A 24,322-nucleotide genomic window follows, 5' to 3' on the forward strand; every position below is an offset into this window, starting at 1 on the left:
ATGGGACAAAGGGTTGCTGGGACCAATGTGAGTTGTGTGAATTGTAATGTGATGAGGGATGCAGGAGGGCGGCTATGAGGCTGTGACTGACTGCTAAGATTAAAGGATTATTTGCATTCTCGGTCCCATGGAAACTGTCGAATTCTAAACGGTAACAATCGCTTCCTGCAAGCGAAGAGGTTTTATTAATTAAATCCCCCCCATGATCAGGATGGAAAAACGACATATACAGAGGCCTCACGTCATCTCTTACTCTCAATGTAATCACATATAACAGTGATGTCTCAGAGGAAGATAAATGTATTGTTACTGTATGGCACCATCTACTATCCACTGTCTCCAAGGACCCCATCATGTCATGAATCAACCCCACACAAGTCACGCTATTTCCAGCCAGCGGCAGCGGATGTGTCCCTGAACTCCACCTCCGCTCTGAGACGGATGCAGGTGGCTGGTAAAGGTCAATGGAGGATTATATAGCGCCTTATAACCATTCCCATCTTGTATATGCCCCGCTAGCACACAGTTAATGAGGGCAGGATCCTTTCTCCCAGGGCAGCTCTTAATATCCCCTATCATTGGAACAGAGGCCCTGTTGTGCCATGATGGAGCATCACAACCATCCATCTTGGCTCTAAAAAGACTCCCAGTTTCCTCTAGCTACTATCTCCTTATCTGCCTGTGGTGTGAAGCTGGTCCTCTTCTCTTCCCTGTGTGGCCCAGAGCTTAGAGCCTATCCCAGCAAACCACAGTGGATTAGGCCCCTCACCATTGACAATGACCATTTCTGCACTGTAGGCCATGTGACCTACTTGGAGACGGTAAATCTGTGACATTGGTTTGGCACCAACCTTTTAGATCAGCCCTTATAAAATGGACGCTACCCTAAACACCGTATTCTGGAGATGTCTTCATGATGTAGTGCCTGAGTCTGTGATCTGAATCACATTGTAACGTTTCTTATCTCTCCAGAGTGGGTGTTTCCATAATTGTCCCCAGTCACCGTTTCAGGACATTGAAGAAAGAAAAGAAAATCCATAACATGAAACACAATTTCAGGAAAGTGATTGTGAAAACCTTCCTTACACCAGGAGCGCTTTCCTCGCTCGTACCGTCACGAAGCCAGAGAAAAAACGAATAACGATTTGAGTCATTGCAGAGCACAAATTCATCTCCCAGAAACAACCTTGTAATCACTCTTTCCCTCATCTAGAGTTTAAGGAAAGCTTGGGAATAAAAATGAAAAGAAGAATTAGATTGGGGAGGGGAGAGTGGGTGTGCTGTATTGACCTGTCCTGTCAGGTGTGGGTTATTGAATTGATGTTGCTCCTTTAAACTCTATTTGCAGCGGTGGAGGTATGCAGGGCTGCACACCCAATAACAGCTGGGCTCCCAGTGAATCCTGGAGATCTGGAATGTGAGGCCTGGCAACCTTCCAGAGCCCCAAGGAGGATGGAGTCTGAGTCCCAGGCTTCTCACCATTCTCTCCAAATAAGATTGACCTCACCTCTCATTCGTCCCCATGCAAGCCGTGGGCAAGACGGGTGTGTGTGTGTGTGTGTGTGTGGGTGTGTGTGTGTGTGTGTGTGTGTGTGTGTGTGTGTGTGTGTGTGTGTGTGTGTGTGTGTGTGTGTGTGTGTGTGTGTGTGTGTGTGTGTGTGTGTGTGTGTGTGTGTGTGTGTGTGTGTGTTTATTCCAGTGATCACCACACATTTGGCCTCTGAGTAAGAATCCATAAATAAAATGGCTTCTGGGGAAACTTTCTAAACTGTTTGCTCCTAGAATATTTTTTCCCTGTTATTTTTCCATTGGTTTCATGTCAGTCTGAAATTTTTGTCAAGAGTTCCTCCACCAAAACAGAGAAGGGAGAAAAGAATCAATATGACCGAAAAGGTAACTGGTACTTGGTAAGCAGCCAGCCTGGCCAGTCTGGTGATATTGTGCATTTCATCCAATTGATATGGAGGCCTCAATTCATGTGTGAAAAGCAGAAATGAAATTCTCCTCTGATTAAATGGATGTGCTTGAGGTTTATTTCCTTTGACGCTGGTGGTCCTCTACAACTCAGAACGTGAAGGGAATGGAAATGATTGGTCGACACGTCACACAACAATTTTTTTCTGAATAGGAAATACTGATAAAACATGACATACAGTCCAAGCACCATGGCCTTCTTCCATCTCGGGGCTATAATAATTACAGTTGTGTTTCAACTTGAGGATATTCATCTGCTAATGTCTTCCACTATTTACCCAAGGACTACTCTACAGGCCTGTTCCATTGGTAGTTATTCACACTGATCATTTGAGGAGCTCTCTCCCTCTCTCCCTCTCTCTCCATTCATCCTTCCCTCTCTCTCTCTTTCCCTCCATCTCCGTCCCTCCGTCTCTCTCTCGCTCTTCCTTCCCCTCTACACTTTGCTCTCTTCAGTCCATAAGCACCCTAATAACTAATGGTCCCTCTTCTCACTAGTTACCGTCCACCATTACTGCGTAGCCCAGCAGATGAATAGCCTATTGAATCGTTTACACAAGGCTGTAATAAATGTGACACCGTTATACTATATTGATAACAACATTTAATATGCTCTCAGAGCCATCGGCATCAATACCTTCTGTCTCTCCAGAGGACATGCTACAGGAAGGAGCTCCACAGCAGAGTGGCATTGAGACATCGAACCAAGAGGAGGTTGGCATTTTGGGACAGACACTGGGCACCAGCACCCTGTTCTCTCCCAGGACACTTGGGAGCAGTGCCAGTGTTGTAGTACTCGAGTCCAGGTTAGGGACTTGACTACAACGCTGGGCAGTGCTCAGCACACTGTCATACTGTACTATCAGCTCTGTAACACCCTGATAGAGGTGTGAGACTGGTGGAAGGGTCCTGATACTTTCTAGAAGGCATCTGTCACTGAGACAAGTCCCAGGGAGGATAGTAAGAGAGAACACTGCATGTCAAACTGCCCAAGCTCATTAGAACCTAGAGGGATTGACAGCCATTCTCAGACCCAATGAGGTTCCTAGTTGCCTGGCTGCCTGGGAGAACATTGAACTGTATGAGAGAAATAATGAATCTCTAAGCCTGCGTCCGTCGCACTGCCTCCCTGCCACTCTCCATCTTAGAGAGAGAGAGCGAGAGAGAGAGACTGCAGACAATAACATTTAGTTGAGGCTATTGGAATGACTTGCTAATAAAATTACAGTAAACCCTGGTGTTATAAAGGTCATATCTAAAGCGAATTCGATTTACTGTAGGACAATTTTCTGACTAGATTTGAAAGTATGTTACATATAAAAACAGAATATATCATTGGGTTACCATATCTGTATGCTTTTAAGGAATACTACCATGTCTTCAAGCAACAGTCTACAATGTAGTTTTACAATGTGTTCCACAGTAATGTTGCTCTTTGCAATGTCTGGACACTTACTGACATCTAGTGGTAAAGTACTGTTCTCACAACACAGGTACAAGCTTTTATTCATTTATTTTATTTAACCTTTATTTAACTAGGCAAGTCAGTAAAAAACAAATTCTTATTCACAATGACGGCCTACACCGGCCAAACCCGGACGACGCTGGGCCAATTGTGCGCCGCACTATGGGACTCCCAATTAAGGCCAGTTGTGATACAGCCTGGATTAGAACCAGGCTGTCTGTTGTGACACCTCATGTACTGAGATGCTGTGCCTTAGACCACTGCACCACTCGGGAGGCCCAATGTATGTAAACCACTAGTTTAATTATGTTTTATTATTACTATTTTTGTTGTTGTTTTATGTCACTCTAGTCTGTACAATATATTACTAAAAAAAAAAATGCATGAAATGAAATGAAATGTATGCATTCACTACTGTAAGTCGCTCTGGATAAGAGCGTCTGCTAAATGACTAAAATGTAAATGTATATTTCCTAATAGATATTGCAAAGGTGACCGCTGCATATTTACCGTATATATACAGATACCAGTTGCTTTGACAAGACAATACTTATTATCTGACTGTTAGATTGTCATAATGTGGGTTGGTAGCACAGGAGGTTGGTGGCACTTTAATTGGGGAGGAGGGGCTGGTGGTAATGGCTGAAGCGGCATAGGTGGAATGGTATCAAATACATGAAACACATGGTTTGATGCCATTCCATTCGCTCCGTTCCAGCCGTTATTAAGAGCCGTCCTCCCCTCAGCAGCCTGGCAACTTTCCATAATGTGAATGACATATAGAAACTGATGGTCATTGTGGGTGGAGTCCATTTCAACACTATCAACCTGCACCGGTACCGGAGCGCCAAGTCTAGGACCAAAAGGCTTCACAGTTTTAACCCCCAAGCCATAAGACTCCTGAACAGGTAATCAAATGGCTAACCGGACTATTTGCATTGTGCCCCCCCAACCCTTATTTTATGCTGCTGCTACTCTGTTTATCTTATATGCATAGTCACTTTAACTATACATTCATGTACATACTACCGCAATTCACCCAACTAACCGGTGCCCCCCCGCACATTGGCTACCCGGACTATCTGCATTGTGTCCCGCCACCCACCACCCACCACCCACCAATCCCTCTTTTACGCTACTGCTACTCTCTGTTCATCATATATGCATAGTCACTTTAACCATCTCGCTACTGTTATTATTCACTGTTGTGTTTTTATTTCCTTACTTATCTATTGATCACCTAATCTATTTTTTACTTAGAAATGACACTGCTGGTTAGGGCCTGTAAGTAAGCATTTCACTGTAAGGTCTACTACACCTGTTGTATTCAGCATTTCACTGTAAGGTCTACTACACCTGTTGTATTCAGCATTTCACTGTAAGGTCTACACCTGTTGTATTCGGCGCACGTGACCAATAAACTTTGATTTGACTTGAGTCTACAATGTAGTTTTGCCATGATTTTCACAGTAATAACTGTTTCTCTTTGCATTGTCTGGATACTTACTGATATCTAGTGGTAAAGTACTGTTCTCACAACACAGGTACATCATTAGTTTAATTCGATTTTGTATTGTTGTTGTTGTTGTTATTTTATGTCACTGTAGTCTGTACAATATATTTCCTAATAGATATTGGAAAGGTGACTGCTGCATATTTACCATATATATACGGATACCAGTTGCTTTGACAAGACATTACTTGTTATCTGACTGATTATTGTCATATTGTGGGTTGGTAGTATTGTGCATATACCCATGAGCCTGAACCTTAGTTAATCTGGAGAAGGCAGAGTGAAATGTGACTGTAAATTTTGGTTTTGTTGCCTGGCAACTTTCCATAATGGGATTGACATATAGAAACTGCTGGTCATTGTGGGTGGAGACCATTTCAACACTATCAACCTGACCTTTGATCCAGCAAGCCACCACAACTTACATTGCCACGTTGATCGATTCTAACATCTAACCAAGAGGAGGAGGGCATTTTGGGACAGACACTGGGCACCAGCACCCTGTTCTCTCCCAGGACACTTGAGGGCAGTGCACAGCACACTGACACACTGTACGGTCAGCTCTGTAACACCCTGATAGAGGTGTGAGACTGGTGGAAGGGTCCTGATACTTTCTAGAAGGCATCTGTCACTGAGACAAGTCCCAGGGAGGATAGTAAGAGAGAACACTGCATGTCAAACTGCCCAACCTAAAGGGATTGACAGCCATTCTCAGACCCAATGAGGCTCCTAGTTGCCTGGCTGCCTGGGAGAACATTGAACAGTAAGATAAATCATCACTAAGCCTGCGTCTGTTACACTGCCTGTCTGCCACTTTCCATCTTAGAGAGCGATAGAGACATAAACAGAGAGAGAGACTGCAGAAAATAATATTTAGTTGAGGCTTTTGGAATTACTTGCTAAAAAAATTACAGTAAAACGTGGTGTCTTAAACCAGTTTTTTTTACTTGATTTAAAAGCATGTAACATATAATAACAGCATATCTCATTGGGTGTATGCTTGTGCACTATTAAGTAATACTACCATGTCGTCACCAGCAGTAACAGTCTACAATGTAGTTTTGCAATGTTTCACAGTTATAACTCTTTCCCTTTGCAATGTCTGGATACTTACTGACATCTAGTGGTAAAGTACTGTTCTCACAACACAGGTACAAGTAGGTACATCACTAGTTTGCTAAATAAAAAAATGTCACTCTAGTCTGTACAGTGTATTTCCTAATACATATTGGAAAGGTGACAGCTGCATATTTACTATTTACAAGTATTACATCATATGGGGAAGATCTGCTATGACAAGATAAGACTGTAATTAATACATGGCTGTGTTAGATCACTCATTATTGTTGGTTGGTACACCACACACATCTGGGTCCCTGCCAGGACACAGAGGGAAATGGGATAGTTCTGGTTTCATTTCCTGGAATATAAAAACTTAACTGTGGGTGGAGTTTTAGTCTGTATCATGTCTTTATAACCAGTATAACCTGCCCCTTGAGCCACAACTCAGTCAACCTGCTTGATGGATTCTAGCCTTAACCAAGACAGAAAAGCACACTGAGTGATACATTATAATGGAAGCCAGCTTGTCCCTCCTGGAGGAACACCTCTCTTGTCCCGTGTGTTGTGACATATTCAGCAACCCAGTGGTGCTCAAATGCAGCCACAGCTTCTGTGAGGAGTGTCTACAGAAATGCTGGAAGGACATGGAGATTTTCCTGTGTCCTGTATGCAGGAAAGAGTGTTCTTCTGAGGAACCGAGCCAAAGTTTGGCCTTGAAGAGTCTCTGTGAATCATTCCAGAGAGGGAATGAAAAGGAGAAAGGATCTCAGGATATCTGCCACCTGCACGGAGAGACACTCAAACTCTTCTGTTTGAATGACAAACAGCCCATCTGTGTTGTCTGTCACACATCAAAGAAACATAAAGGCCATGACTGCTGTCCCATTGAGGAGGCTGTGACTGAATTGAAGGTGAGACAGATTCATAAACATATCTGCCTTTATTTAACTGATCATTTTGTTATTTGATTTGTTAACTTTGCCTTTGTTTAAAGACAAATGTATACCTCTGTGACTGAATAAAGACATGAGTCGCTGAGTACAGTACAATGAACGCCCAACTGACTCAGTTTTGAGTCATCTACATAAACATTTGTCAAGGTTGACAAGTTCCCTTCTTATGTCATTCTAGAGTGAAATCAAGGCTCCTTTGCAGAACAAATTGAAAAAAATGACCTCAGCCAAACTGGACAATGAAAACTGGGCAGAACACTTAATGGTAATTCACAGAAATACATACATATTTTTCTAGTAAAGATATAAACCAATATGTCATTTTGTAATTTGGGTGAACAATGATTTTATGTTTCTTTCTTGTCTATGGTAGGTCCAGGCCCAACTTGGAGAGGAGCAGATAAGGAGGGTGTTTAAGAAATTCTACCAGTTCATAGAAGAAGAAGAGGCTGCCAGGATAGCTGCTCTGAAAAAGGAACAACAGCTGAAATATAAAGTGATGAGAGAAAGAACAGAGACGTTGACCAAGAATATCTCAATGCTTTCTGAGACTATTGGATTTATCAAAAAGGACATGGAGACTGATGATATCACATTCCTGCAGGTATGTGGGCCTTAAGTTAAGGGCTAGTCAAGGTATTTTATAATTGATGTCAATTGTTGGTGAATAGAATTATTTCACAACTGTCAATTCACACACCTGTGAGCTATGAGTCACAGAAGCATATTTGCAATGATTACCTAGTTTATGGCCTTCTGTCTCACTGCCACCTCATACTGTAACAGTGTCATTTTTATGTTTTATTTTTATAGAACTACGAGGCCATACTTATCAGGTAAGTCCCATTTTGTTTTATCTCCATATTTTTCCATTCCATTGAATGGAGTCACTAATGCTTCATTATTACCCTAGAGCCAATTGTACACCTCCAGACACTGCTGCAAATGCTGAGATGGGGCCAGGAGCATTCATTGACATGGCCAAGCATGTTGGATGTCTGACGTTCAAAGTCTGGAACAGTCTGATTAAGATTGTTGACTACAGTAAGTCCGGGGTATTTCACAATTCAATTCACCAATTCTCCAACATTTGTGAACAGAATATATCGTTCAATAGTTCTGTGAAATGGTTTCTCTGTATCTCTTTAGATCCTGTAACCATGGATCCAAACACAGTGTCCACAAAGCTCATCCTCACTGATGACCTCACCACTGTGACGTGCTGTGAGGAAAAGCAGAATCTCCCAGACAATCCTGAGAGGTTTCATGTAGGAGTGTTGGGGTCTGAGAGCTTCAATAAAGGCAAACATTTCTGGGACGTGGAGGTAGGAGACAGCGATAACTGGTCTCTGGGAGTAGCCAAAGAGTCCATTCTGCGGAAGAAGCTAGTAAAACTGGATCCTCAGAGTGGATTGTGGACCATCAGATATATTAGTGGGAAATACAAAGCAGGTGTGAAATCAAGCACAGAGATCAAGTTAGATGAACGCCCACGAGTGATCCGAGTATGTCTGGACTGTGACAATGGGGTGGTGACATTCTGCGACCCCATTAAGAGCACTACTCTGTACACCTTCAAAGATACACTGACTGAAAAGCTGTTCCCATACTTTAGTATAGGCAGTCTTAAAAGCCCACTGCGCCTTTGTAAGAGACCCCTCACTAAGGTAACTGTGAACTGAGACGTGAGCTGGGGCACGAGGCAAATCTGCTCATTGGGCGCTGCATTGCGCATTCTCTCTGCTCCAGCCTCTCCAACCTAATGTGTTTTTGTGTGTGTGTGTGTGTGTGTGTGTGTGTGTGTGTGTGCGTGCGTGCGTGCGTGTGTGCGTGCGTGCGTGCGCGCGTGCGTGCGTGTGCGTGTGCGTGTGTGTGTGTGTGTGTGTGTTTTGTGTGTGTGTGTGTGTGTGTGTGTGTGTGTGTGTGTGTGTGTGTGTGTGTGTGTGTGTGTGTGTGTGTGTGTGTGTGTGTGTGTGTGTGTGTGTGTGTGTGTGTGTGTGCGTGTGTGTGTGTGTGTGTGTGTGTGTATATCGGAGGGTTTGTGGAAAAAAAGCAGAAGATACATTTTCATCTCATATGAACTAATAAAGTATACATTATATTATCAAATCATTACTTAACATAATATAACCTTAGAAAGTATCATCACAATCATGGCTATGTGTATTCAACAGATTCTGTATGATGCAGTTGATTATGTTAGTGTGTTCAGAATGTGCATTCTAAATAATACAACATTTCAATTGAACTTCATGTTGTGCCGTCTCCATATCAATGTAATATTGTTTTCCCAATGTCCTTTCAACTTGTTTAAGTGAATTGAACTACCATGAACGTGGTTGTTTGACAGATGATACATTTTTTTGCATCTACTGCCATTTGAAGTTCTCACAACTAGATGAGGATATCAATCTACACAGAGAATATAGTACACAGTAGTTTATACAGTAGATCTATACAGAGAGCCATTCTGACCCAAATGGACTCTAAACTGAACACTTGCAAACTGGAAATTACGTCATTTGATCTGAAACACCAGAGTCCAGATTGGTGTCTTTGTTTTTACACTGCTGCTACTCGCTGTTTATTATCTAAGCATAGTCACTTTACAAATGACCTTGACTAACCTGTACCCCTGCACATTGACTCAGTACCGGTACCCCTGTATATAGCCTCGTCATTGTTATGTAATTTTCTTGTGTTACTTTTTAATTATTTTTATTTTATTATTAGTTTTTCACTTTATTTAGTAAATACTTGAACTGCATTGTTGGTTAAGGGCTTGTAAGTAAGTATTTCATGGTAAGATTATATGTTGTATTTGTCGCATGTGACAAATACAATTTGATTTGATTTGATTTGAAGAATTCCCTTCAACACATAAGGCATCATTGATGTTTCAAAGAGGCAACATATTGTGAAATCCAACCATTACAATCATTTAATGGATATACTGACGGATGGGGAAAGTGGTCCAGATAAGAATAAAAAATACATGTGAACAACACTAAGCCTTCATTCATCGTACTGCCTGCCTGCCACTCCATCTTAGAAAGAGCGAAAGAGAGTGAAAGAGAGAGAGACACTGCAATACCATTTAGTTGAGGAATTGTTTGTTAGTAGGATGACATGTACATTGGTGTGTTGAAAGTCAGGTTCAAAGTAAATGGGACTTACTGCAGGATTATTTCCAGACTAGATTTGAAAGCATATATAAAAACAGCATATCTCATTGGGTGACCATGTATGTATACTTATACACTATTAAGCAATACTACGATATCTTCACCAGCAGTAAGTAACAGTCTACAATGTAGTTTTACAATTAGTTTCACGGTAATAACTGTTTCTCTTTGCAATGTCTGGACACTTACTGACATCTAGTGGTAAAGTACTGTTCTCACAACACAGGTACTAGTAGGCACGTCACTAGTTTGATCAATTAAAAAATGTCACTCTAGTCTGTACAGTGACAGCTGCATATTTACTATTTACAAGTATTACATCATATGGGGAATATCTGCTATGACAAGATAAGACTGTAATTAATACATGGCTGTGTTAGATCACTCATTATTGTTGGTTGGTACACCACACACATCTGGGTCCCTGCCAGGACACAGAGGGAAATGGGATAGTTCTGGTTTAGTTTCCTGGAATATGAAAACTTAACTGTGGGTGGAGTTTTAGTCTGTATCATGCCTTTATAACCAGTATAACCTGCCCCTTGAGCCACAACTCAGTCAACCTGCTTGATGGATTCTAGCCTTAACCAAGACAGAAAAGCACACTGAGTGATACATTATAATGGAAGCCAGCTTGTCTCTCCTGGAGGAACACCTCTCTTGTCCTGTGTGTTGTGACATAAATAAAACTCTTACTGACAGTTGTGGCTGCTTTTTTCGTGATGTATTGTTGTCTCTACCATCTTGCCCTTTGTGTTGTTGTCTGTGCCCAATAATGTTTGTACCATGTGTTGTGCTGCTACCATGTTGTTGTCATGTTGTGTTGCTGCCTGGCAATGTTGTTGTCTTAGGTCTCTCTTTATGTACTGTTGTGTTGTCTCTCTTGTTGTGATGTGTGTTTTGTCCTATACATATTGTATCATAGCCCCCGTCCCCGCAGGAGGCATTTGCCTTTTAGTAGACTGTCATTGTAAACAAGAGTTTGTTCTTAAACTGACTTGCCTAGTTAAATAAAGGTTAAATAAAAAAGAAATATTCAGCAACCTTGTCATCCTCAAATGCAGCCATAGCTTCTGTGAGGAGTGTCTATAGAAATACTGGAAGGATATGGACAATCTGCTGTGTCCTGTATGCAGGAACAAGTGTTCTATTGATGAACCTAGCCTAAGTTTGGCCTTAAAGAGTCTCTGTGAATCATTGCAGAGAGGGAGTGAAAAGGAGAAAGTATCTCAGGACAACTGCCAGCAACATGGAACTCGGTTCCCAAACAGCCCATCTGTGTTGTCTGTCCCACAACAAAGAAACATAAAGGCCATAAAGGCCTGCTATTACATTGAGGAGGCTCTGCCTTATTTGAAGGTCAGTTTGTGAAAGTATCTGTTCACTTTGCTTTTATTTGAACTGGTCATTTCAATCTCATTATGTGACTGAGTAGAGAGTGACTGGCTGGATTAAAAGACTGGTCTGTGTAACATACATTTACCAGGTTTACAATAATCCATTTTCATTTATCTTTAGAGTGAAATCCAGCGTGTGGATTTCACAATATTCCACAATATGATATGTATTGCGTTTCGATACTGTGATTCCAAGCATACAGCTCACGATGTCAGCTGTAGAGGGACAAGAGAAAGCCATGAGAGAACCATGAGTTCTGACCAGTCGTGAAAATAAAAGTGCTAAAAATAAAAAATTGTCTCCCTTTTAAAAAAGAAGATGGAGAACTATGATGGAAAAATATTGAAATGTTGGTGCAGATACAGTGCCTTCAGAAAGTATTCATTGACTTATTCCACATTTTGTTGTGTTACAGCCTGAATTCAAAATGGATTCAATTTATATTTTTTCTCACCCATCTACACACAATACCCCATAATGACAAAAAGTGAAAACATGTTTTGAGATATTTTTGCACATGAAACACAGAAATATCTCATTTACATAAGTATTCACATAAGAGTCAATACATGTTAGAGTCATCTTTAGCTGGAAATTACAGCTGTGAGTCTTTCTGGATAAGTCTTCAAGAGCTTTGCACAACTGGATGGACAGCCATTTTCAAGTCTTGCCATAAGTCCCATTTCATCCCTACAAAATACATGTTACGCTCCATTTCCAACAGCACTGATGTTTAATTATTCCCATAGAGCCGAATCCACAGCAACAGACACTGCAGATGCTGAGACAGTGTCAGGAACATTCATTGACATAGCCAAGCATGTGGGATCTCTGAAATTCAAGGTCTGGAAGAAGACGCTTCGGATCGTTTACTATAGTAAGTCCAAGTTTTTCACAAATGTTGTTTTTTAATATCTTACTGTAGCAAATAAGGCCACAATACTTTGAAAATAAATGTATTTTTTCAATAGTTATTTGAAATTGTTTTATCTCCCATTACACCCACACACTTCAGTATTAAAGTACAATATTAAAGTACAATAAACTTTCCCCTTAAGCTTCAGTGACCATGGATCCAAACACAGTGTCTGCAAGGCTCATACTGACTCATGACCTGACCACTGTGACATACAGTGAGGAGAGGCAGAACCTTCCAGAAAATCCTGAGATGCTTAAAATGGGAGTGTTGGGTTCTGAAGGGTACAGTAAAGGCAGACATTTTTGGGATGTAGAGGTAGGAAAAAGTGATAACTGGACCCTGGGAGTAGCCAAAGAGTACATTGTGCGCAACAAGTCACTCAAAATGTAGATTGTGGAGCATCAGATATATTAGTGGGAAATATAGAGTATGTGTAAAATCAGACATCCAGATCAAGCTGGATGAGAGCCCACGAGTGATCAGAGTACGTCTGGACTGTGACAAGGGGGAGCTGACATTCTGTGATCCCACTAAGAGCACTACTCTGTACACCTTCAATGATACATTCACTGAAAAAGTGTTCACATACTTTTACAGTACCAATCAATTGGTCCCACTGCGCCTTTTGTCAGTCAGCCCCAACTTTGGGCAGAATATTAACATGAGTGGAGACAGGTTGCCAAGTTTATAATATGTTTATAATAAGTTTATAATATGTGGGGACAAATATCTACTAAGATGTTAATTAGTTGATGTATCAACTGGAGGGACCCCATTGTGTGAACTTTAGTTGAATCCAGTTCCATGTAAATAGCTGTAAGACTTGCCTCAACACAAAGCATACTATGGGTATAAGTAGTGTAATTTAATTGATGCCAATAGAATGCATATATACCTTCTGTATGGTAACAACTTTCTATCTCATAATGCTTGTACAAGTGTTTAAAACAGCTGTTACAGTATGTAAAATATGTAAAGTACAGTCAATTATCTAAATAAATATTAAACGTTTCTATTGCATTTCATGTTGTGCTTTTCTATTTAACTGAATGTACCTTCTTAATTATTTAAGTGGATTTAGCTCATTTAATTCATTAACACGTTATAAAATAGTTTCAATTTGCTACCTACCATTGCAAATATTCACCACTAGATGGGGATCTCCAACTACCGGTATACAGTAGAGACCACTGTTGCTCAATGCTACACTGTAAAATGGGCCTATAGTCAAAGTGGGCCTACAAAAAACAAATGTAAATATCTATGGAGTAAATACATCCCACGGTTATGACATTAACATTCAAATAGTAGTTGATTTATATTATGTATTTGTAGTGCTCATGGCTTGACAACTCATTAATGAAACATTACATTTAATATGAATAAATCATTTGTTTACAAAGTCAACAATGACAACAAACACAAACAATGGAGTAACAGTCTAGTACCACCAATTAATGAAACCAATGTGAGCACAAAGTGGAACTGGTGGTAAAGTGTTAAAGAATGGTCTGCCTGGCTCCACCCCGATAAGGGATGTGTCACACCATAACAGGAAGAAGGAAGTCAAAACAACTCTTGGCGTCGCAGATAAAACAAGGAGCTAGTTACGTGTGTTGGGTTGCTTTCTCCTGTAGACGTGCCTTGGATATCAGCCGAGTGTCACTGTAACTTGTTCGATTAAAGCACTCCCAAACTAAACATCGACTTGTCCTAGGACCTAGGCAGTAAGTATGGCCATTTTGAAGTTCAGACAGTATGTTGTTGAGCCCAAATATTTTGTTGGGTAAAGTTAAAGTAAATACTGTACCTTACAGAGGTCATTAGCTAACTAGAACACAAACAAGGGCTCGCTCTGTGTTTGTCTAATGCCTACATCTCTGTGCGTCCCTTTGCCCTACATTCCCTTCCAGAGGAAGAGTCACTTTCCTGTGAAGAAGGCATGGCCACCCGATTCTCTCTCCCAGAGGAGGACCTCTGTTGCCCTGTGTGCTGTGACATCTTCAGGGACCCTGTGGTCCTCAAGTGCAGCCACAGTTTCTGTGCAGCCTGCCTACAGCAGTACTGGTCTGGGAAGGGCTCGGTCCGGGACTGTCCTCTCTGTAGAAGGGAGTTTGTGGACGAGCCGGTGGCCAGCCTCACCCTGAAGAACCTGTGTGACTCCTACATCCAAGAGAGCGGAGCGCTTGGGCCTACAGGAGAGCTGTGTGAACCAGGTGAGCTGTGCTCCCTGCACGGGGAGAGGCTGAAGCTGTTCTGTCTGCAGGACAAGGAGCCCATCTGTGTGGTCTGTCACACCTCCAGGAAGCATAAAAACCATGAGTGCTGCCCAGTGGGAGAGGCTATAGGCGACATGAAGGTAATCTGGTGTTATGAAGACAGCCCTATAAATTTAAATTGAGTTCTCTAGCTAGCATTTTTAGTTCAGAGGTGAACATGAAGGTAAAGGGGAAAATGCTGTGAGTTTGAGCTAATCTGTTTTATGCCTTCTGCAACTGTTTGCCTTTGAAGAACTGATATGTTTTGTTTACTCTATTCTTAGTCCAATTGTCTTTTTAATGTTCTTTGTAGGAGGAGATGAAGTCTGTGCTTACTTGTTTGCAAGAGAAGACGGAGGCTTTTGACAAAATGAAGCAAAACTATGAAAATACAGTGACACACATTCAGGTAGTGTTGGTGGTTAGCCATAGTATGAAATAAATCAAAATCTCTCATGTGTTAAAACACAATCCTAACAAGGGTCTCATTCAGGTCCAGGCCCGGTTTGTGGCAAAGAGGATTCATGAGGAGTTTGAGACACTCCACCATTTCCTCCAAGCGGAAGAGGCTGCTAGGCTTGCAGCTCTGAAAGAGGAGGAGGAGAGTAAGAGTGAGATGTTGAGGCAGAGTATGAGGGAGATGGACAGAACCCTGGCCTCCCTCTCTGACACAATCAGAGCCGTGGAGGAGGTGATGGCTTTGGATGATACTTTTTTTCTCCAGAAATGCAAGCAGACAGTGAGAAGGTGAGTACATTACAACCCCTGGTGGTTTCACTGTCTACAGACCATTACACGATGAGTACTAACTCCTACTTTTTCTGGCTGTATAGTGCTCAGTGCAGCACACTGCAGGACCCAGATATGGTCTCTGGAGCACTCATCGATGTGGCTAAGTACCTGGGCTCACTTCAATACAAAGTGTGGGAGAAGATGCAAGGGATTGTTAAATACAGTGAGTACTAACTGCAGTGTGTTGAACATCACTCGGCGTCAAGACTAGTCTATTTCATTACATGATAGACTGAAACCTTAACTTTTTAAGCACTTAGAGTGCTTCTTAATGTGTATTGACACAGCAATTACAGTGGTGAGAACCACTGCATCATGGTAACTGGATATACTTTCTCCTCAGCGCCAGTGACTCTGGACCCCAACACGGCTGCCCCCTGGCTCCTGCTGTCTGACGACCTCACCAGTGTGAGGGACAGCGACGACAAGCAGAAGCTTCCAGACAACCCCGAGAGGTTTGACCCTGACACAGGCGTACTGGGCTCTGAGGGCTTCAGCTCAGGAAAGCATGTCTGGGACGTGGAGGTTGGAGAGAACAGCGCCTGGGTCCTTGGCGTAGCCAAAGAGTCCATCCAGAGGAAAGACAAGGTCTCCTCCGTGCTGAAAAATGGATACCTGTCCGTGTACTTTTACCACAAGATGTACTTTGCAGGGACCTCACCCCTGACGCGACTCAATCTGAAGAAGAGCCCTCGGAGGATCAGAGTGCAGCTAGACTGGGAGAAGGGGAGAGTGTGCTTCTCTGACCCAGCTGATAACACGCAGATCTACACTTTCAAACACACCTTTTCTGAGAGGGTCTTCCCCTATTTCTGGGTTGGCTGTAAGCAGTGTCCTCTGAGGATTGAGCCATTAGAGGTCTCAGTGAAAGCTGTAGATCACACCTGAGAATGTGTTGGCGCATGAATGTTTTATGGAATTTTCTGTCTCTAAAGTGTCTTTCTTGATGTTGATTTTATGTCATGAGAAACATCTAATGGATAAATAATATTTAAATATCTGCCACTTGTTGCCTTTAAATAAATACTTATATTTTATTTAATGGACACATGTTGACATTTTATTTTATTGTGTAGTATGGAATAAAAGTTTCGTTTTCTGTGTGCAATAAAAATGGAACATCAGACTTGCTGTGGTGATATTTTATTAGAAACTACTAAGATAAACTAGTATTTGTGTGCAGTCGTCATCAATTTCAAATAGTTGGGCTAAACCATTACTGTAGTAACACCGTCAAATGGTATCCCCTGAAATCTACAAACGAGCCTGTAAGAATATTGTTTGAAGACGACTTCCAGATCTGTTTTAGGCATAAATATAAATGTCTTATTTAGTTACTCACCAATCAATACATTTTTTTTTTCGAGTAAAACAAAACGTGGACAAATTCATTAAGCCTGAAACACTGCAAGTTAACAGGTAAAAAGTAAGTTCATGTTCTGTTTATGCATCATGCGATGCAAGTAATTTAGCTAGTAAGCTGAAATAGCTAGTAAGCTAAATTAAGCTAAAAGCATCGGCAAAATCTCAAGCATTCGCATTAATTAGTACCTTTTAAATAAATGTCTACAGGATATCACTATAAGCGTTTTTAGGATTCCAGTAAATTGGATTTTGGTTGTGGTAAGTGTTGCTTTTAAAATTATTAGGCTGTTTTGTCAGAGACTCGGGATAGGATTGGGACATTTATTTAGTCTTTCATGTACCATGCTATGCCAACATAAACTAAACATTTACCCTCAAAAGATATTGAAGATGACTGACCTTTCATCAATCAAAGGGAAGAAGAGGGGACCTACAACCGTGATCACAGAGGCCTGTCCAAAGTCTCCCAAGGTCAGCTTCCTCACTCCTTCTCTACTGCTCATGGAGGTCCCTTCAGACACCAACACCAGTCTGCCAGTGTGGGACGCCATGCACTCCCAACAGGTGGACGTCGTCTGGACTGTGACACCATACAGTATCAATGTCCGCTTCACTCCTCTCCCGTCCAAGTCAAGGCAGACTACTAGTGCCAGCAATACTCCTATCTGCTCTCCTGGCAAAAGCAGCAGCACCACCAGGATCATCCAGTCGTCGTCAGGCCCATCCTCGGCCCTAAGCCAGAGCCAAATGATCATCCAACCTCTACCACAAATCACCCCCAGTGTGCTCCTCACCTTTCCTCAAAGCACCCTCATTCCTCAACCTGGAGCAGTCACCATCTCACCTCACAAGCCCCAAAACATGACACCGGGCCCAGTCAAAACCACCTCTCTCATCCTCCCCCTGCCTGTCATCATCACCCAGCCACAGCCTGTCCACCAGCCTACCACCCCAGCCCAAACACAAGCCCAAGCCGCTAGCACTAATCAGCCCCCTGGTCCATCCAAGACGGCAGCCAGTCTGACCTTCCACACAAACACCTCCGGCGACGTCCAGATCTGCGACCACTTTCTCACTTACTTCTGCAGGATGGGGAGCAACTGCAAGCAGCACCACACGCCATACCCCTTCCACTGGCAGCTGTGGTGCGTCAACAGTCACCAGTGGGTAGACTTCACCCCGCGCACCCAGGTTAATCTAGAGAAGGCCTACTGCAATGTCAACCGGGAGGAGATTGGAGTCAAGGAAGGGTGAGTAGTACAGGTAGTAGATGTTAATCATAAAACACTGTCCATCAGTCCTAAAAATCAGTGATTTCCATGCTTGTTGTTCCTCATAGCTCCATAAGTACTGCTGAATTTTGATTACACAATAGTTTATTAATGTATAAAATATTGCAAATTTACAGAGTATATGAAGAAGAAAAATACAGGAACTGCGACTCACCCACCCACCCACACACACACACAAACACACACACACACACACACACGGGAAGTGCCAGAGATGACATCAAGGATTTGATACCGGTCTTTTTAATGTAGCGCTACTTGCTACCACACCATAACTCTTAATGGTTTTATTTCTATGATTAGCGCTGGGAATTGGCAGGTACCTCGCGATACGATACTTAAGTGCCAATATGATATGTATTGCGTTTCGATACTGTGATTCCAAGCATACAGCTCACGATGTCAGCTGTAGAGGGACAAGAGAAAGCCATGAGAGAACCATGAGTTCTGACCAGTCGTGAAAATAAAAGTGCTAAAAATAAAAAATGGTCTCCCTTTTAAAAAAGAAGATGGAGAACTATGATGGAAAAATATTGAAATGTTGGTGCAGATACAGTGCCTTCAGAAAGTATTCATTGACTTATTCCACATTTTGTTGTGTTACAGCCTGAATTCAAAATGTATTCAATTTATATTTTTTCTCTCCCATCTACACACAATACCCCATAATGACAAAAAGTGAAAACATGTTTTGAGATATTTTTGCACATGAAAAACAGAAATATCTAATTTACATAAGTATTCACATAAGAGTCAATACATGTTAGAGTCATCTTTAGCTGGAAATTACAGCTGTGAGTCTTTCTGGATAAGTCTTCAAGAGCTTTGCACAACTGGATGGACAGCCATTTTCAAGTCTTGCCATAGATTTTCAAGACGATTTAAGTCAAAACTGTAACTATGTCACTCAGGAACATTCAGTGTCATCTTGGTCAGCAACTCCAGTTTATATTTGGCCTTGTGTTTTAGGTTATTGTCCTGCTGAATGGTGAATTTGTCTCCCAGTGTCTGTTGGAAAGCAGACAGAACCAGGTTTTCGTCTAGGATTTTGCCTGTGCTTAGCTCTATTCCATTTCTTTTTATCCCCAAAAACTCCCTAGACATTGCTGATGACAAGCATACAGCCACCACCATGCTTGAAAATATGAAGAGTGATGTGTTGTTTTGGACTTGTCTGAAACATAACCCTTTGTATTCAGGACATAAAATGAATTTCTTTACCACATTTTTTGCAGTTTTACTTTAGTGCCTTATTGCAAACAGGATGCATGTTTTCGAATATTTTTATTCAACAGGCTTCCTTCTTTTCAGTCTGTCATTTAGGTTAATATTGTAGAGTAACTGCAATGTTGTTGATCCATCCTCAGTTTTCGATCACAGCCATTATACTCTAACTATTTTAAAGTCACCTTTGGCCTCATGGTTTCCTTCCTCTACAGCAACTGAGTTAGGAAGGACGCCTGTATCTTTGTAGTGACTGGGTGTATTGATACACCATCCAAAGTTTAATTAATAACTTCACCATGCTCAAAGGGATATTCAATGTCTGCTTTTTTAATTTGGAATCATCTACCAATAGGTCCCCTTCATTGTGAGGCATTGGAAAACCTCCCTGGTCTTTGTGGTTGAATCGGTGTTTGAAATTCACTGCTCGACTGAGGGACCTTACAGATAATTGGATGTGTGGGGTACAGAGATGAGGTTGTCATTCAAAAATAATGTAAAACACTATTATTGCACAGTGATTCCATGCAACTTATTATGTGACTTGTTAAGCAAATGTTTACTACTGAACTTATTTAGGCTTGCCATAACAAAGGGTTTGAATACTTATTGACTCAAGACATTTCAGCTTTTCATTTTTGTTTAATTTATAAAACATAATTCCACTTTGACATTATGGGGTATTGTGTGTAAACCAGTGATACAAAATATCGATTTATTACATTTTGAATTCAGGCTGTGAATAAACTTCTGAATGCAATGTATATCGTCAAAAAGTTCTATCCCGATATGTAACTGTATCTAATTTCCCCCATCACTAGTACGGATATGTTCACCCTGCACTTTGACACCATGACGTTGAAGGACGGGGAGAAATACGACCGGGTCAGAAGACTCCAGAACACCACAGACCCAAACAAGAACCCTCACCTCTATACTAGTTGGTGCTTCTTCTGGTGGAATAACCTCAGCTGGACAAAGTACCATCCGACTCAGACCCTTCTACCGCTCTCTTAAGTCTCTGAGAGCACATTTGAGGTACATATCCATGTTTTGTTTTAACCTTGAGCTGGTTTATTGGTTCAGTTACCTTACTTTCTAGGCTCTTTTAAACTGTGTTCAATTATCTTAAATCTAATTTACATGCACTTGTTTGTTATAAACTACATGGCTACGAAAGTATGTGGACACATGCTCGTCGAATCTCTCATTCCAAAATCATAGGTATTAAAATGGAGTTGGTCCCCCCTTTGCTGCTATAACAGCCTCCATTCTTCTGGGAAGGCTTTCCACTAGATGTTGGAACATTGCTGCGGGGACTTGCTTCCATTCAGCACATGCACGGAGGCATTGTTATGCTGAAACAGGAAAGGGCCTTCCCCAAACTATTGCCGCAAAGTTAGAAGCACAGAATCGTCCAAAATGTCATTGTATGCTGTAGCTTTAAGATTTCCCTTCACTGAAACAAGGGGCCTAGCCCAAACCATGAAAAACAGCCCCCGACCATTATTCCTCCTCTACCAAACTAGTTGGCACTATACATTTGGGCAGATAGCGCTCTCTTGGCATTCAACAAGCCCAGATTCGTCCATCAGACTGTCAAATAGTGAAGCGTGATTCATCACTCCAGAAAACATGTTTTTACACTGCTCCAGAGTCCAATGGAGGCGAGCTTTACACCACTCTAGTCAACGCTTGGCATTGCGCATGGTGATCTTAGGCTTGTATGTGTCTGCTCGGCCATGGAAACCCATTTTGTGAAGCTCCAGACAGTTCTTGTGCTGACGTTGCTTCCAGAGGCAGTTTGGAACTTGGTAGTAAGTGTTGCAACCGAGGACAGACGATTTTTACGTGTTTCAGCACCCGGTGGTCCCATTCTGTGATCTTGTGTGGCCTACCACTTCGCTGAGCTGTTGTTGCTCCTAGAATTTTCCGCTTCACAATAACAGCAGTTACAGTTCACCGGGGCAGCTCTAGCAGGGCAGAAATTTGACAAACTGACTTGTTGACAGTGCAACATTGAAAGTCACTGAGCTCTTCAGTACGGGCCATTCTACTGCTTATGTTTGTCAATGGAGATTGCAAAATGTTATACTCCTGTCAGCAACGGGTGTCGCTGAAATAGCCGAGTCCACTAATTTGAAGGGATGTCCACATACTTTTGGTCATGTAGTGTAACTCATAATTGGGGCCAGGAGAAATTCTCCACTCTTTTTCAAACCAGTAGTTCTGTCCTATAGCACCAAAAGGTTGATAGTGTCATCTCAAGCCACCTGTTGGTATTTAGACCCTACAGGGGACGCACCTGTGTGGGAGGGGCTAGAAAGATACTGCTGACCTGTAAAATGACTAACCACGACTAACCATGTGTTCATTATGTTGAAATGTGTTTGAAAGAGGCTGTAGTGTCACCAGTAAAATGATTGATTGAACTGCAGGTCAGGTGGAAGAGAATTTCTCAGGGTCTTACTCATAATGTTGGAATCACACCATATTAGTTGTAGTTCATCAATAATATCAACTACATTCACGAAAACAATCATCTACTTGATTTGTATAGGACAGGTATACTGCTGGATGGTCTGGCCAGCACATCCACCGAGCCTTCCCCGGCCAACTTCAGTGTAGACCCCCTGGGGGAGTTCAGCACCTGGTACCCCCCAGTGTGGACCCCTAGCTCCGCCCCAGACCAGGACTACAGCATGGTGGATGTACCTGCCAACACCCAGGCCTTCCAGAAGGTCCACTGCCTGTTCCACAAGACCCTGTCAGAGACCCGGGTGGAGATAGTCAGCCTCCACCAGATCCAGAATGTTCTCCACTGGGACAAGTTCCAAAGGTGTGGATGGGGACTCCCTCTGGCCCTCTTTGATGTTTTCTACCCTTAATTTTCCTCATGTACTGTGTATATGACCGTTATGTGGGAATGGGATAAAGGACAGGGAAAAGGTAGATAACATGGTGCGACATTACATCACACAACAGATCAATATAATTGCATTGATCAGGGTTACCCAAAGGAGATGGAGGCTTTTTATTCTCCTGCTCCATTTGAGCATGAATAAATGTAATAGTGATAAAAACCTATTGAATTGAATTTAAGATGAGTTCATACATTAGGTGGCATTGTTTGTGTTGTAGGTACAAGGAGCACATGCGGAAGCGCGGCGACACCAAGGAAGATGGGGCTCTGGAGAGGCACCTGTTCCACGGGACCGTCGGGGACTTCATTGAGGACATCTGCCACAACAATTTTGACCCGCGCGTCTCGGGAGTCAACGGGGTCGTGTACGGCTACGGCTCCTACTTCGCCCGCGACGCCGCCTACTCCAACACATTCGCTGCGGTGTCACCTGACGCTGGGGTGCGTCACATGTTCCTGGCCAAGGTGCTGGTGGGAAAGGTGAGCGTGGGTAAGTGCAAATACCGCCGGCCGCCACCCGTCAGATCCACGAAGGAGGACTACAATCTGTACGACACCTGTGTGGACCAGCTGGTCAACCCCACCATCTTTGTAGTTTTTGACCGGTGCCAGTGCTACCCCTACTACCTGATCAAATACAAAGAACTGCTAGTGGTGGACGTCAATGAGTAGGTTTGCCCTGGGAGAGCTAGTGTTGCTGCCTGTGACGGTAACTGTTGTTGTTCACTGGATGTTCATTCCACACCAGACCGTACTGCAGCACCTTGAATTAAAGTGAAAGACAGCAAGAATAGATCAGTCAAAACTGTATCAAACAAAATGTTTGTGTATCCAGTCCAAATGATAAAGTTCAAAGCCTTCCAAAGACTTGGAATGTTTTTAGAATAGATATGTGTTTTATGAAGTTTTACAATTACCGTTTTTACAGTACGTTTCTACAACGTCCCATTTTAAGGTTAGGGTTAGGGTCTAAATGTAACACTAAAACAAGTTTGATATATTTTGTAAATGTTTTAATAATCGTGACAATTGTAACTTGATAATGTAGAAAGAAGAAATTATAAGTTCTAGATGTTGCTTTCAAAAGGTTCTTAATCAACTGTAAAGTTGTTATGTTCTTGAAAATAAATGGGTTTACTGAATACATCAGGGGCAGTCGGTTCCGTTTATGATTTGATGATTTTTTTTTTATGAGCATGGCCTTATTTCTATTCCAGAATATTGGATGACTGTCATTCATATTCCATTCACCCAGTTCAGTGTAACAGCGATAGGTTTGGCTACTGCATGATACAAACATTTTCCCTGTACCCATCATGAGGTTGCTACAACCTAGCCTACAAATGAAAGTTTATAATGTACAGTGCTGTGAAAAAGTCATTGCCCCTTTCTATTTAGCATATTTTTGATACTGAATGTTATTAGATCTTCAACCAAAACCTGATATTAGATAAAAAGCAAAAATAAATTGCTAAAAGGCAACAAATTAGAAGTTTTGGAATGGCCTAGTCAAAGTCCAGACCTAATCACAACTGAGATGTTGAGGCAGGACATGAAACGAGCAGTTCATGCTTGAAAACCCACAAATGTCACTGAGCTAAAGCAGTTCTGCATGGAAGAGTCAGCCAAAAGTCCTCCACAGCGACGTGAGAGACTGATCAACAACTACAGGAAGCGTTTGGTTGGAGTCATTGCAGCTAACTGGCACAACCAGTAATTGAGCTTAAGGGGGCACTTACTGTTTCCCACAGGGGCATAGGGTGTTGCATAACTTTGTTTATTAAATAAATTAGACAAGTATGTAATTGTGTTATTTGTTCACTCAGGTTCCCTTTATCTAATAGTAGGTTTTGGTTGAAGATCTGATAACATCTAGTATCAAAAATATGCAAAAGTAGAGAAAATTAGAAAGGGGGCAAATCATTTTTCACAGCACTGTAGGTGCAAATAAATGTTTTTTACTGAATACATTAATTACTTAAGCTTACAAAGGGGAGTC

The 24,322-nt window shown here is 42.0% G+C and overlaps 2 protein-coding genes across 2 annotated transcripts; both read left to right on the forward strand.

Moving 5' to 3' along the window:
• Positions 1-6,419: 6,419 nt before the first annotated feature.
• LOC106576442 (zinc-binding protein A33) lies at positions 6,420-9,974 on the forward strand. Its single transcript, XM_014153627.3, has 6 exons — positions 6,420-6,925; positions 7,146-7,232; positions 7,341-7,571; positions 7,781-7,803; positions 7,881-8,011; positions 8,117-9,974. Exons 1-6 carry the CDS (start codon positions 6,527-6,529, stop codon positions 8,647-8,649), a joined length of 1,404 nt encoding a protein of 467 aa, XP_014009102.1. The 5' UTR covers positions 6,420-6,526; the 3' UTR covers positions 8,650-9,974.
• Positions 9,975-14,054: 4,080 nt separating this feature from the next.
• On the forward strand, positions 14,055-16,643 carry LOC106576422 (nuclear factor 7, brain). The gene is made up of 6 exons (XM_014153597.3): positions 14,055-14,196; positions 14,385-14,828; positions 15,041-15,136; positions 15,221-15,474; positions 15,561-15,682; positions 15,863-16,643. The coding sequence occupies exons 2-6, from the start codon at positions 14,412-14,414 to the stop codon at positions 16,405-16,407; spliced, it is 1,434 nt and encodes a 477-aa protein (XP_014009072.1). The 5' UTR covers positions 14,055-14,196; positions 14,385-14,411; the 3' UTR covers positions 16,408-16,643.
• Positions 16,644-24,322: the final 7,679 nt, after the last annotated feature.

This window comes from Salmo salar, chromosome 17 (assembly GCF_965601325.2).
Source record: "Salmo salar chromosome 17, fSalSal1, whole genome shotgun sequence".
NCBI classification, from domain to species: Eukaryota; Metazoa; Chordata; class Actinopteri; order Salmoniformes; family Salmonidae; genus Salmo; species Salmo salar.

What these genes read in the sequence shown, in the direction of transcription:
- LOC106576422 (XM_014153597.3), top strand. Translation starts at nt 14,412, where the DNA reads ATGGCCACCCGATTCTCTCTCCCAGAGGAGGACCTCTGTTGCCCTGTG. An exon ending in ATACAGTGACACACATTCAG is followed by an intron (nt 15,137 to 15,220) that starts GTAGTGTTGGTG and finishes GGTCTCATTCAG; the next exon opens with GTCCAGGCCCGGTTTGTGGC. An exon ending in GCAAGGGATTGTTAAATACA is followed by an intron (nt 15,683 to 15,862) that starts GTGAGTACTAAC and finishes CTTTCTCCTCAG; the next exon opens with CGCCAGTGACTCTGGACCCC.
- LOC106576442 (XM_014153627.3), top strand. Translation starts at nt 6,527, where the DNA reads ATGGAAGCCAGCTTGTCCCTCCTGGAGGAACACCTCTCTTGTCCCGTG. An exon ending in TACGAGGCCATACTTATCAG is followed by an intron (nt 7,804 to 7,880) that starts GTAAGTCCCATT and finishes TTATTACCCTAG; the next exon opens with AGCCAATTGTACACCTCCAG. An exon ending in GATTAAGATTGTTGACTACA is followed by an intron (nt 8,012 to 8,116) that starts GTAAGTCCGGGG and finishes GTATCTCTTTAG; the next exon opens with ATCCTGTAACCATGGATCCA.